Source organism: Canis lupus, chromosome 33 (assembly GCF_011100685.1).
Source record: "Canis lupus familiaris isolate Mischka breed German Shepherd chromosome 33, alternate assembly UU_Cfam_GSD_1.0, whole genome shotgun sequence".
NCBI lineage: Eukaryota > Metazoa > Chordata > Mammalia > Carnivora > Canidae > Canis > Canis lupus.
In genome coordinates, this window is record NC_049254.1 from 948554 (window position 1) to 962715 (window position 14162).

The following is a 14162-nucleotide window of genomic DNA, read 5'->3' on the forward strand; positions in this document are numbered from 1 at the left end:
AGGAGTCTGGGACGCGGAGGAGGGTCCAGAGGGCGTGGGCCTCCTCCTCTGGCCTCTCCCCACCTCCCAACCCAAAGCAAGCTGCTCCCGGAACCCCTAACTTCAATTCCTGTGAAAGTCCTGTCCCCTCATTCAGAGCGTGGTGTTCGTGACATGCATATGCCATTACAAGGCCTTTGCAAACCCTTACTCAGATTCCACCATTCAGGGCCTTAAAACTGATCGCTGATCTTAAAAAAAGTCGTCCACCCTCCCTCCCTTCGGCGGTGCCAGGAAGGCAAGCCTGTGTTTTCTGCGGAGACTAGGGAAGGCCAGAGGCAGGCCGGGGCGGGGGGTGGGGGTGGGGGGGATGGGGGTACCTGAGGGATCATTTTCCGGCGTCTCTGTGTGCGTGTGTGTGCGTGTGCTAAGATACCTGAAGATAGTTCTCAAAATATAAATCACAAAATTACGCAGCTGAAACCGACTGCGATTGTCCTGTCCACCAAGGGCACCCGAACTAAGAGAGCCGCGGGCGCGTGGCTTAGCCCTTGGACCCGGGTGCCGGGGACGATCCGATCCGCGTCCAACCACCGTCAGACTGGCAGGGGCTGGGAGCGGCTGCGGCTGCCGCTGCGACCCCGTGTCCTGTGTCCCGGAACCCGGCCGCTCGCATGGGGGCGGGGGCGATGCCTGGGAGCGGGAACCTGGGCTTGACTCCTTACCCGCCCCGGTACCCGGGGCCCTCCCGGACCCGGGGCTCGCCCCGCTCCCGGCGGGGACCCACCGTGCAGCCCTGCCCCCGTGCCCGGAGTCCCCGGGCCGCCTGTGCTCCGAGGCCCGGAGAGGGAGGGAGCCGCGCGCCCCGGGCCTCACCGCGGCGCCTGAGCGTCCGGCGGGACAAGCGCCCGGGGTCCGTCCCGCCGCGCGAGCGGCTCCGAGTCCGCCTGAACTAGGGGCCCCGGCTCCGCACCGCGTCCCGGCCTCTCGCGGCCGCGCCCCCAGGGCTGCTGGTTCCCGCGGGCCGCGAGCCACGCCGAGCGGCTCCCCGGGGCTCGCGCGCGCTCCCGTCCTCCCGCGCCGCCCGGCGCCGCCGCCACTTGTGGATCCCCCGCCCCCGCCCCCTCGCCCCCCGCCCCGCCCCGGCGGCGCTAGGACCCGGCAGCCCGGCCGCGCGGGGACCGCCGCCAGGCTCCTCCCGCCTCCGAGGGGGACCCGCCGGCGGCCGCGAGCGGAGCATGGTAGCTCGGGCGGCGGTCGGAGCGCCCCCGTCGCAGCCGCGCTCCGCGCAGATATGCGCCTCTCGCTGCCCGGTGCGCCGGCAACATGGGCTGTCACCCCTGCGTCCTCCTCCTGCTCGGCTGCGCCGTCCTCGGCTGCCGCGCCGCGCTGACCCTGCCGCCCCCCAACGAAGGTAAGCAGGTGCGCCGCTGCACCTTCCCGGGCGGGGTCGTCCGCACCTTCCCGGGCCGCGCCCGCTGCACCTTCCCGGGCGGGGTCGTCCGCACCTTCCCGGGCCGCGCCCGCTGCACCTTCCCGGGCGGGGTCGTCCGCACCTTCCCGGGCCGGGTCCTCCGCACCTTCCCGGGCCGCGCCCTCCGCACCTTCCCGGGCGGGGTCGTCCGCACCTTCCCGGGCCGGGTCCTCCGCACCTTCCCGGGCCGCGCCCTCCGCACCTTCCCGGACAGGTCCTCCGCGGGGGGACCGGGAACGTGCTCTTGGGGTCGCCGCCTCCCGAGCTTTGACAGCGGATTTTGGATGGCCCGAACCGAAAATGTGGTTTTAATCTGATACCAATTCAAGCAATTACCTTGTTTGCCAATTTTAAGCCGAAAGAAAGGAAAATCCTCCAGTTTTACGACCCAAGATGTGAATGTGCCAAATAGCCGTGGCAGCATTTTATTCCTCCTCGTGACCGCGTAGTACTCTGAGAAGTTCAAGGGAGAATTGGACCCTCCTCGCCAGATCCTTGGGTACAGGTGATGACAGGTTGTTCCTCCTTGGGACCGGGCGTTGAGCAAGGGACGAGGGGGACCTCCGAGTTTGTGGACGCGGGGGGTGTGTTTCTGTGGCATCTGCAGCACCAAGTGCTGTGTATCCCGCCAGGCGATGGCCTGCCCTGTGGTACAGGTTCTAATGAGCAGCATATGCCACATTAACATAAGTAATATTTGCGGGAATTGCAATAAGCTTAGGTTGGATTCTCTTTGTTTAAGGGCTTACATACGAATAAGGGACCGTATATGATGAAAAGTGACAAGCTCCTGGGTAGGTACGGTAAATAACTGAATAGCAAATTAAGAAAGAATGTCCAAATGTAGCAAATGGCATTTCCTGATGTTGGGTTATTTATTTTCCTCCTGATGGACATTCATCCCTTTTCAGTGGATTAAAGTGCAAATGTGATCTTGACGACACCAATGTTTCCTATAAGATTGGGCATTTGATGGATACATTGCCTTTTTCATGTATACCTTTTGTCACCTATTCCTAATGATTTGTGAATACAATGACTGACTCTTAAAACAAAGTTCCCTAAATAATTGATTGCTTTAAAGCAACACTTACAGCGTTGATTTCTTCTTAATCATTTTGGACTGGTAACAATGACATTGAGCAATTTATTTTGCGATTTAGCAATACTGAACAATGATGTCAAAATGCGTCACCATATATTTTGTCACTAAAAGTACATTGGCAAGCCAATGTATATGATATGGATTATTTTAAAGACACGTAAATACTCAAAATATTTAGAAACTTCTTAATTAGATCTAAAAACTGCCTCTCATATTTGGTGACCTACTTTCATTGCTAATAGACTAGTTTAATTTTGTTCTTTCCTTAGTGACTGCCTTTATCAGTTTGGCAGATTTCATCAAATTTTTCTGTTTCTCTTTTTTCAACTGGGAAAGTGAAAAATTCTAAAATATAAGGATCAAGAAAATCATCTAATCACCTTTAAGTGACTTTTATTTTTTTAAAAATCAAAATAACATCTTTATTTGAAAGTAATGGTCAATCATTTTTCATTGAATGAGAGGCAAGAGTAATCATTTGTATAATGAGTAACATATCAGTAAACTGAAATTATTATTTAATCTTATTTTTAAAGATATTTAAGAATTGACGATAACTAGAAGTAAAGTAATATTATTCCTGTATCGCCATGATAAATTTTATTTCTCCAGATGGAATATTTATAAACTCTTTGGATAATGGGTTTTACTGAATTAATAATGCACAGGGATAGAGCTGAGAGTCAATATTTTTGTGGAAAACATAACCTTTCAGTATACTGCAAGAGAAAGAGAAGACCCTTTAAACTTATTTATGCTCACATAAAATTACTGAATATTAATTTAATGAAACAGGAGTAATCAAATGTAAATTGCTTTTAAGCCAGACTGTATGTTTCAGTATATAATGTATATATTATTTATGTGGGCAGGGTTGTATATAAAAAGGGAAATATTTACAGAAAACTGGCAAAATTACATTTAATTTGTTTGGATAAACGTTTATCCATTGTTCATGGGATTATTCTTTCCAGATCATGTCCTATGGGTAGTGTCTCCTTTCCCTCCTGAGGTCTTGAAAGGAAGTTTTAAAACAAAATTTAAAATGAATGACTTAACTTGAGTAATATTTGAGTGAAATTTTAAATATTAATGCAATAGCTTAAATCTTAGTAATTGAACAACATGAAAAGTGAAAAATCCAGGAATTGTGCCAAGTTTTTCATGCAATTCTAACAACGTCACTTGAATAGAAAGTAAAATGCTTCTGAAAATTCATATATTGGGTGGAAGTAATATTGATAAAATGAATCTGGTTAATATAGCTTTCTGATATAGATTTTGAGAACTGAGATATAAAATTCTAAGTTGCATTTAAAATACGAGGCTAAAATTCTGTTTCAACACTGTGGAAAATTTAGTAAAAATTATTAGAACCTATTTCATAATCTGTTATGAAGTTAGGCATGATGGAATTAAAAGGGAACAAAATGAAGCCATTGAGTTGTTTTCCCTAGTGTGATTTTTTAAAATTTGAGATTTGATAACCAAAAATCAGTATTAAAATGCCCATGGGCCTATGATTGAAAAGTTAAAAACAAACTTAGAAAAAGTTCAATCTGAATTTTCCTCTTATTGACCCAGTTACAAATAACTTTTTATTATGCTTTCAAGAAAATGATTCCAGGTGACACTCAATCACTGGCCTCCTCAATGATAATAGATTATTCGTAGTTTCTGGGATCACTTAAACTAACAATTGGCCTATATACTTAAACAGAAACTTTATTAAAGCTGCATAGAACTTTGTTAAAAATCTTATCAGGTCTCTGTTTACATGATATACCAATACAAGACTTCTAGTGGGAAATGAACTACTCATGGCAAAGTAGGATCGCTACACTATGTGTTCCTTAAAAAGTTCGTTTATTTGCTCCCTATTCCGATCCCAAATGGATGATAATAATGGTAAATGAAAAGAACTTTGTAAAGAGGTAGGAACTTGAGTAACATATCAATCTTTTTAGCAATGGATAAAGTACTCTCTTTAAATACTTTCCTACGTTTGAAAGAGTCTGAGGCAGAATGAACTGCTTATTCTCAGTACATAAACACTAAATCATTTTTCTATCCAAAAGCATTTGTGAATCAGATTAACAATTACCCATAGAGCTCTTTAGATTGGAAATCAGAGTTTTCAAAATAAAAGTAAATAAAATTAAATCTGCTTATTTATAATACTACTTATTTTGGGAGACTTTTTATTGGAGTGGCTGGGACACTGCATGTATGAAGTATATTTTACTGAACATAAATCTCCTAAGTACTAAAGGCGACTATGTGATTGTTTGAACCTTAAAGGTAAAATTTGCAAATGAACACTGTATGCTTCCCTTTGACATTTAAGCCAATGTTGGAGACAAACATTTAAACAATGGATTATTCCTCTTTTTAAAAATTATTATAAATTGGCATCACTTTTCATATATAAACACTTATCCTCAACTAATAATACATTGTGATTGAAATATTTATAGAGACTAAGCTGTCATATCTTTATAGGTTTTTTTTGAAGAGGGTTTACATTTGCTCTTAATAGCATTTCATCACGCTAGACTAAATAATTGAATGCATTATACATTTTTGTAATTTAATAGCTTCCCTAATAGCACCCCCACCCCCCAATAGTTATAACTATGCTATTTGCCTGAAGGTAGGAGAAACCTTAATTTCACTATTTTATAACCCACAACAGTTAACACTTGACCTAGGTCATTAACAGGATTATCAGCAAATTTGTTTAAGCTTTTACTGACAACCTGAATTGCTACGATAATATTTTGATTGTGCCGGAAAGAAACTTCTTGTAACCTCTCAAAATCTATCCTGAAATTAATTCATTTTGAATCTGTATCTTCCCAACAGATTATTATTATTGAATTATTGATAATAATTCAATTGGGAAAAATATCCATTCTCCTCACTCTTATGTTTCATATATTACACCATTCTAGTCCTTGTCATAAGTGAGCAATTAAAAATTCTTTTAAATAATAAATATTCTGGCAATGGCAATAACAATAGATTTATAAACACAAACCAGGTATCTAATTTTCAATTTTATACTTTTTTATTATTGGTACTCTAGTTGATACCACTTTTCTGCTTATTTTAAGATTTAAGGTCAATTGGATATATTTATAACTCAGAAACAACTGGAACTATAAAAGGGAAACCACATACAATAATACACCATTGCCACGTGTTACATCATGGTTGTTTTTACATAAAGTTGTCTTTTCCATGAAATGTAGAAATTGGGAGCAAAAATGAAAGGCACTGAAAATTAATGTAAAAAATTTTAACAAAATATTGTACACAATCAAAACCTGAAGGCATTTTTTTAAACATTGTTAGGAAGTTTCATGTGAAGTTTTTAAATTGAATATAATTATAGTTTGTGCCTTGCTCCTTCAAACAATTTAGTAGTTTCACCTTCACTCTTAAGAAACTTAATATCTTTAAAGAAAAAATTTAGTAAAATTTTTTATTGCATTTTTATACTATCCACATGTCAATATTCAAATTTTGGTGTGTTTTCTTTAATACCCCACTTCTAATAGCTTCTCACAGTAACTTTCTTTATAAAGTACCCTAAATGTTAGAATTGTTTCTGAAGCTTTGGAATTTTCCTGAAATAAAATATATGCAATTTTTAAATATCAAATAATCAGTTACATCTGCAAAGGATTTTTAAAGGCAAAACATATTTCCACAGTATATTTGATTTACTAACTTCAACACAAATGGAAAGAACAAGAACTGTTCTTGAGCGTTACATTTTCCAAGTCATAAAATCTTCAAGAAAATATTAATAAAGCTTTCCACAAATCATCAAAACTCGATAAGTTTTTACAGACATTTACTTACTAAGAATTCTATGATGTGGGTTACCTTTGATTTTATTAGTCATTCCCCATGATTTTGTTTGGCATAAATACTAGATGTAAGGAAAATATGTATCTCTTGGAAGAACACTAGATTTACAAATCATTTTCTGTCAAGATCCTCAACTTTATTTTCTAATATACACACTTTTTCTTTAAAACATTTAATAAACCTTGTTCTTCTAATTCCTGTTTGATAAAAGATGTAGAAAAACAGATGCAGGTGTCCCCTCCCCCCCCCCCCTTGTGTTCTGTTTTCAGAGATCTGGATTTTATCAGCAGGGAGGGTCACTGCAGGGCTTTTACAAAGTGGACAAGTAGCTTTCCACAGATTGTTCAAATAAAGGGATGACTGGTGGTGTGAAACACTCATTATGTCATTCATCCAGGTATTCCGAAAAGTAGGACTTGAAATTTGCTTTTCGAAAATCGGAAGCCTTAGACAATTCTTTCCTAATGACTTAAGAAATAGAAGCAACGTAGTAACTTTTATAAAATGCAAAGGGTTTTCAAGCCACAAATCAAGCTGGGAAGACACTCCCGGTGGGAATCAGGGCGTGGGAGCATAAGCCCCCCTTCATTTTGCCCTCTGGGTCTGTTACAAGCTGCCTGGTATCAGGTAGTTCTTGAAAACTGGCAGGAAGTTTTCTCCTGGAAAAGTAGGAAAGTCAGCAGATTTCAGTTTGCCTCCTATCAGCTTTCTTTGAAATAAAAAAGGGTGGTCGTTTACAAAGGAAAAAAAAAAAGCCTTTGAAAGTGGAAAGAAAATAAAAAGTTCATTAGAGAGATGGAGGGAGATGTGCAAAGGTTCTAAAACCAATGTTGACACTAAATATTTTGCTTAAGGAGAAAATATTTATCACCTCAAACATCTGGCTAATCCGTTTTTATTAAAACCCTAAAAAGCTGCCCCTGAAGAAAAAGGGGGAGGTCTGCGTGGTCGCGCCCTCCCTAGGCGCGCAAACCCCAGGTTCTTCTGCAGAAGAGACAGTTTTGGCGGGGACGGCGGGGAGCGCGGCCGCGGGGACCGCCCGCCCGCAGGCCCCTCCCTCCGGGTCCCGGCCCCGCCCGTCGCCGCGCGAGATCCCACGCGGGCCGGGGCGGCGCGGCCCCTTCCCTCGCGACCCCCGCCTGCCCGCGGTCCCGGGGACGCCCGGACGTGCCCTCAGGACTCGGGGCGCCCTGGCAGCGCCCCCGCACCTGCACCGCCCGCGGCCTCGCGGGCCGCACCGGCTCCGGCTCCGGCTCCGGCGGAAAGGCGGCGGGGGAGGCTCCTCTCCGGTCTGCGCGCCCGGCCCCAGCCCTCCGGGACGCGGCCGCCGCTCCTGCCAGCGGCCTGGCGCCCCCGGCCTCCCGCAGCCGAGCCCCCGCCCCCGCCCCCGCCGCCGCCCCCGCCGGGAGGGCGGGGCGGGCCGGGCGCTGTCAGCCGGCGGAGGGCGCCGCGAGCGGCGCGGGGCGGCTCCCAACCCGGCGCCGGCTGGACCCCGGGCGCGGGCAACGTGCGCCCTCTGCCTGCTGCCGCCGAGCCGCGGGCGCCGAGGGGCGGAGACCGCCTGCCCACCTGGCCCGCCTCCCCGCCTGATCCTCCTGCTCACCTGGGCCCGCCTCCCCGCCTGGCCCCGCCTCCCCGCCTGATCCTCCTGCTCACCTGGCCCCGCCTCCCCGCCTGGCCCCGCCTCCCCGCCTGATCCTCCTGCTCACCTGGGCCCGCCTCCCCGCCTGGCCCCGCCTCCCCGCCTGATCCTCCTGCTCACCTGGGCCCGCCTCCCCGCCTGGCCCCGCCTCCCCGCCTGATCCTCCTGCTCACCTGGGCCCGCCTCCCCGCCTGGCCCCGCCTCCCCGCCTGATCCTCCTGCTCACCTGGGCCCGCCTCCCCGCCTGGCCCCGCCTCCCCACCTGATCCTCCTGCTCACCTGGCCCCGCCTCCCCACCTGATCCGCCTCCCCGCCTGGCCCCTCCTCCCCACCTGGGTCCGCCTGCCCACCTGGCCCGCCTCCACACCTGGGTCCTCCGCACCGCGAGCTGGGTCCGGAGCCCTCGGTCGGCCAGGTGGGCCCTGACTCCGGCAGGGGCTGGGCCCGGGATGTTGGGGCGCCCGCACCCCCACCGCCCTCAGCCCGGCCTTGCGCGCGGCACCTCGGAGCCAGGCCCGGCAGGTGCCGCGGGCCCGTCCTGCCGCCTCCGGAGCCCCCGCGGTGTCGGGGGCCGGCGCCGCCAGCTGCTCTGCGGGGACCCCGCCAGGTGCGCCGCCCGCCCGCCCGCCCGCCCTGCCGCCGCCGCTCGCGCCCCCGTGGCTGTTGGTGGCTCTTCCCGACCGCCTTTTCTTTGGTTCTTCAGTCGCTTAAAATAAAGAGAGGCGCCCCCACGCCCCGCTTTGTCTGAGGCCGCCCGGGAGCCCCCTCGGGAGCCGCAGGCCCGGGCTCCTGCGCTTCGCCGCCGCCGCCCGGGGGGCCCCGAGGGTTCCGGGGCGCTGCCATCCAGGTGGGGCGGCTGGGGCCGATGCCCACGCTTCCGTGCTTGTGCAGGTGGACCTTGAGGACTTCTCGCGAAGGCGGATTGCTGGATCCAGGGGATTCGGAGGCTGGGCCCTGCTGCAGAGCCCCCGCCGCGTGCCTCGCTGGGCGCCGGGCCCGTCCTGCCTGCAGCCCACGGCGGGTACGACGGCCCCTCCGCGGTCACGGGAGAGAAGCCGAGGAAACCAATCACAGTAAAGCAGCAACCGAGCCAGGTCCTCTCCTCTTTGTCTTGATTCCAACCTCGTGTTTGCTCAGGATCACCGGTGCCCATGAGGGACGGAAAGCACTGGTTTTTGGACCTTGATCCTACTGACTGGCTAATTTGTCCTGTGACTTTACAAGAATAACCTAGAAATACCCAGAGTAATGGGAAGAAAAACCGTGCTTGCAAGTACTTAGAAACTGTGCAGGTTCATACACTCCTCTAAGGTTTGATGATTATCTGCATGGGTGGGGGACGCACCAAGAAAATAATTCAAAGAAAATTTGTTGTGGACAGAGGAATAGGAGAAAATGTCTGTGCGTCCTGTTCTTCACACAGTCTTACCTCTGTCTTTCCTCCCTGACACTCACACAGTCCCTGCCTCGAGCTGGAAAGAAGATTTTTTTTTTTTGGTCAGGAATCCCATACACAGATTGTGATGCAATTGTCAGTATAATGCAAATATAACTATTTGAAGTTTTATGTAATAAAAACAGAGTGGGAATTAACTATTGGAATTGTTACATAAATCAGCACCGGGGAAAACAGAACGTGACCTAAAAAGTCTACCTTTTATTCCCTGTGGAAACTTTTCCCTATTTGAAAGATAATTTATAAATTACTTAAGATGAGAAAATAAATTACAATGATTTATCTGCTCTTTCATAAAAACACTTGTACTCTATTTAAGTGGAGGCATTGAGAAAAGGTAGCTAAAACAGGGTTTTGAAAGGTAGCAAATTAAGTTGGGGGCAATTATATTTTTCATGTGGGTACTTCAGCGCATATGTTTTGCATTAATTGCTGTAATAAATTCTGTTAACCTGGTAAAGAGCAAAAACAGCATATTGATGACATTAGTCTTCCAAGTCAGGAAGCTGCTTTTAGTATCTTCCTTTCTTCACTGTAATGTACCAAAAAAAGAAAACAAAAAACAAAAAACAAACAAACAAACAAAAAACAAAAAACCCAAAAAACAAAAAACTAATGTGTGATCCCTTATGTTTCCAACAATGATTCAGCCGCTCAATCTATTGGCACATTTTGCCAGAAGCAAAAGTAAGGGCTTAGGAACAAATCTTTCTTTTCTTGCTTCTGGATAATGAGAGTCAACAACTATCTTTGCTATTTTTAATTTTTTTTAAATTTATCTTTGAGTTTGCGGAACTCTCTCATTCAGGAAAATGTAAACTTAACTTTAAAGTCTCCAAACTACTTGCCTCTTGTTTTAAAACAAAAATCTTGACTAATGGTGCACTTGGGGGGCTCAGGGGTTGGGCATCTGCCTTTGGCTCAGGTCATGACCCCGGGGTCCTGAGATGGAACCCCACATTGGGCTCCCCCACAGGGAGCCTGCTTCTCCCTCTGCCTCTGTCTCTCATGAATAAATAAACGAATCTTAAAAAAAAAAAAAAAAAAAAAAAAAAAAACTAAGTACATAGAATGGTCTCAAAAGGTACAGGAGGAAAGAAAAGATAAGCGAGTTAATTTCATTGCTCATTAATCAATATCAATATTCAAATGGTTTCATCTTGAATTTCCTGTATGTTCATTAAGGTGAGGCTAGTTTATCTTCTTCCAAATAATAAAGATAGATGAACAGATTCTACAGGCCCAGTAAAGAGTAATACCTGCCCTTTACCCCCCTTCCCTTCCCTCCCTTGATGAAAATATAAGGCTTTAAAATTAACTTTTTGTCAATGATCAAGTTGGTTGGCTTCCAATCAGTATGAATCTTTTTTAGAGGTTCTCTATCTACCTCAGGGCTACTAAAGGCAACAGAGAACAGCTCTTGTTAGTACTTAACATGTATTGATTTCCTGATTTTCAAATCTAATTTAGCAATTAATACACATCTGTAGGTTTTGGAAAGATACATTTATTTATTGCGTGTAATGGTAGTCTTCACACTAAGGAGAAGTTACGCTGGGAAGCCAGTTTGCAGCAGCACCGTGTGTCTATATGTGTGTGTCTGTGTCACCAATAGTATTGTTGTACAGAACAGAACTATCCCCACACCGTGGGCACAATCTTATGAATGAATGTATGCCTTTTAGAATCAACATGTTATTCAACTCTGTTTCCTGGGATTACAAATTGGTGATGAGGAAAAATAAAAATAACCATTTTTAAGTTATTTGTCAGTATCTAATTTTACAAATTTTCCCCACCTGGATCCCTTAATCTACCTATAATATTCAAAGATGGGATAAAGCAGAGTTATGTACAAATTGTGATTTTTTTTTTCCCTTTCATATGTCAGAACTATTTAGGGTTGGTTTTGCATTTTAACTGAATGTAAATAACTGGTATAATCATAGAAACTATAAATAGAAATTAAATCAGGTTGTTGTTCTCTTATTAGGTATATAAACTCCGTCAAATATAGCTATTCCTAAATATTGAAAATGTTTTTAAAGAAGCAGCGTAAAAGGGAGTAGTATTTTTCCCTTGGTTTACTTTTATGATCTGGCTTACCATAGGTAAGTTAATACTCATTTACATTAGATAATTCAAAAAAGATAAAATCAGATTTTATTGTGGTATTCTTAACATTTCTGATCTGAAATTTTAATGCTTTGATAGTCTTTGTTTTTTGAAAAATGATTTTTAGTCATAATTGTATGATTTCATCTGAATGAACAGATTTCCTTAAACATTTGCATGTTGAATAAGCCCATTTTTGTATTTATTTATTTATCAAACAGTGCACACTGGAATATTAGTTACATATTGGACTTTGGAAAAGAAGCCTTAGGGAAGGCTATACTTTCTGCCCTTGAAGACAACTTAGGTAGAACAGGTGACCACAAAATGAATATATAAAGATTTTGTGTTTTCACGTAGATATAAAAATTAAGAAAAATGCAATATGACTCTTCAGAGGAGGGTGCAATTAACTTCCCAGAAAAGAGCACCCGGGATATAGAGATTTTTTTTAAATATAAAAGTTAATAAGTTAAAAACAAGGGAGAGAAGATTAAATGATTTGTCTAATGTCATGTGGTAGCATGATTATAATCCCAATTATTTTCCCGCCTATATCTAGAAAACTTTAAAAATAATTGGAATGGATGCATAAGTAAGCATATATAAGCACAAAGCACCTTTGAAAGTACTGAACAGGAGATCTCTGGGTGGCTCAGTGGTTGAGCGTCTGCCTTTGGCCCAGGGTGTGATCCTGGAGTCCTGGGATTAAGTTCTGCATCAGGCTCCCTGCATGGAGTTTGCTTTTCCCTCTGCCTATGTCTCTGCCTCTCTCTCTCTCTCTCTCTCTCTCTCTCTCTCTCTGTGTGTGTGTTTCTCATGAATAAATAAATACAATCTTTATAGAAAAAAAAGTACTCAACATTCAGAAATAGCTCTTCTTAGTAAGCACAGATCTATGTCCAATGTAAATTGTGAGTAGGTGCATACTCACATGTGTAAGAATATATGAGAAACAGACACGATCGTATATCAAAAAAGAACCATCCCCAAACAGCAGCTTTTCTATGCTACTCATATTGACCACACTACCGAGAAAAATCACATTGAGGTTTTTCTGAATTCTACTTTCTCCTGCAGTGACGCGTTAAAAGTTTTCTATCACCAGCACTAATACTTTGATTTGTTTTCCTTGACACCATACTTCTAAGGTGGAAAGTTTTGAATTAAACTGACAAGCATGTGGCCCCTCATTGGATCCTTCGTGGACCTTTACTGAGACCCATATTTATGTCTTGAGGAGTTTGTATGTGCGTATGTGTTTGTCTGTAGACATCGGTCATAGTGTGTGACATAAAGTCCAGATGAAGTTGTCCTCCAGAATATGATAGAGCCAAAGCTATACCTTGATCTTACTTTCCCAGAAATTTAAATCAATTTGTTCTGCCATGGGTATCTTCTGAAATTAAAACAAAAGCAAAAACAAAAAATAAACAAAAAAAAACACAAAACACGGTTTGTGGCATAAAGATGTCCAGAGAAAGTCTTTAAATCGAAATTAAATTCTATCTCGATGCTTTTTATTCTCGGTATTAAAATTTTGAACCAAATTTAACCAAGGGCTTCCAGGAATACTTTATTTCTCAAAGAAATGCTGTGGTAGAATGTTCTACTGAGCCAACTGTGCTTCTTCTGTTTCAGCTTCATAGCCATCATTCAATCCCTGTATGAACAGATAGCTTTCATTTAGTAGTTGAAGGCTGATAATTAAGATTTTATGATAAAAAAAAAAATCCATTCCAAGGCAGCCTCGATTTATGGTGCGAAGGCAAAATGTGTATACTGAGGCTAGCGTACCTGTTTGCCTTAGTGATTATTTTTATAATCATGTTAACATCTTTTCATTTTTCACTTTTTAATCTGTCAGAAAAGCCTTCCTGACTTAGAAATGAACAAGGGCTGTTCTTCCCAGAACGCTTTGAAAAAGCAAAATATGTTGAAAAACGACAATGTTAATATGATCATTCATGTTCTACTCTGAGAAACTTTTACATTTTGGGGAACACATTTCGCTTGTCCGAATGGTTCGTAGTATCAGTTGACAATCCACAGAAACAGAGACGCGCTCTCCTAGGCCTCGGGACGCTGAGGTGGGCCGTGCGCTCATTCATGGAAAGGCTTGTTTTGTTGTGAGAACGCACTCCCCGTGATGGTGTGAGAGCGGTTTTCTCTGTAATAGGATGATGTTAGATGACCTTTATGTTTCTCAGATTAAGAAGGAGAAAAAAAGAGGAAGCTTTAACACAGCAGAAATAGCACAGGGTTTCCATTTACTGAAGTGCCCGGGCTTCAAGCAGAATTTTGGCCTGTGTTCCTGTTATTTCCTTGAACACCTCTAGTCACTGAAACACAGACATCTCCCTGTGAGGCTAGGTGTTGGAGGCCAAGGAGATGCCCCTGCTCTTGGCAAAGATGGAGAGGGGCGACTAATTACGGTTCCTCCTATGATTAGGACCTGTATAGGCGTGAATTCAAGATCATTGCTCAGGAGGAAAAGTGAATAAGAAAGAGT

The 14162-nt window shown here is 44.7% G+C and overlaps 1 protein-coding gene across 2 annotated transcripts in view; it reads left to right on the forward strand.

The window, feature by feature from the left end:
• The first annotated feature begins 1189 nt into the window (after positions 1–1189).
• LOC119877828 (ephrin type-A receptor 3) overlaps positions 1190–14162 on the forward strand; it is a 285497-nt gene continuing 272524 nt past the window's right edge. For both annotated transcript variants that reach the window (XM_038582501.1, XM_038582502.1), the window contains exon 1: positions 1190–1393. In XM_038582501.1, the coding sequence (XP_038438429.1) occupies positions 1306–1393 (88 nt within the window). In that variant the 5' untranslated portion in view covers positions 1190–1305. The remainder of the gene's footprint in view (positions 1394–14162) is intronic.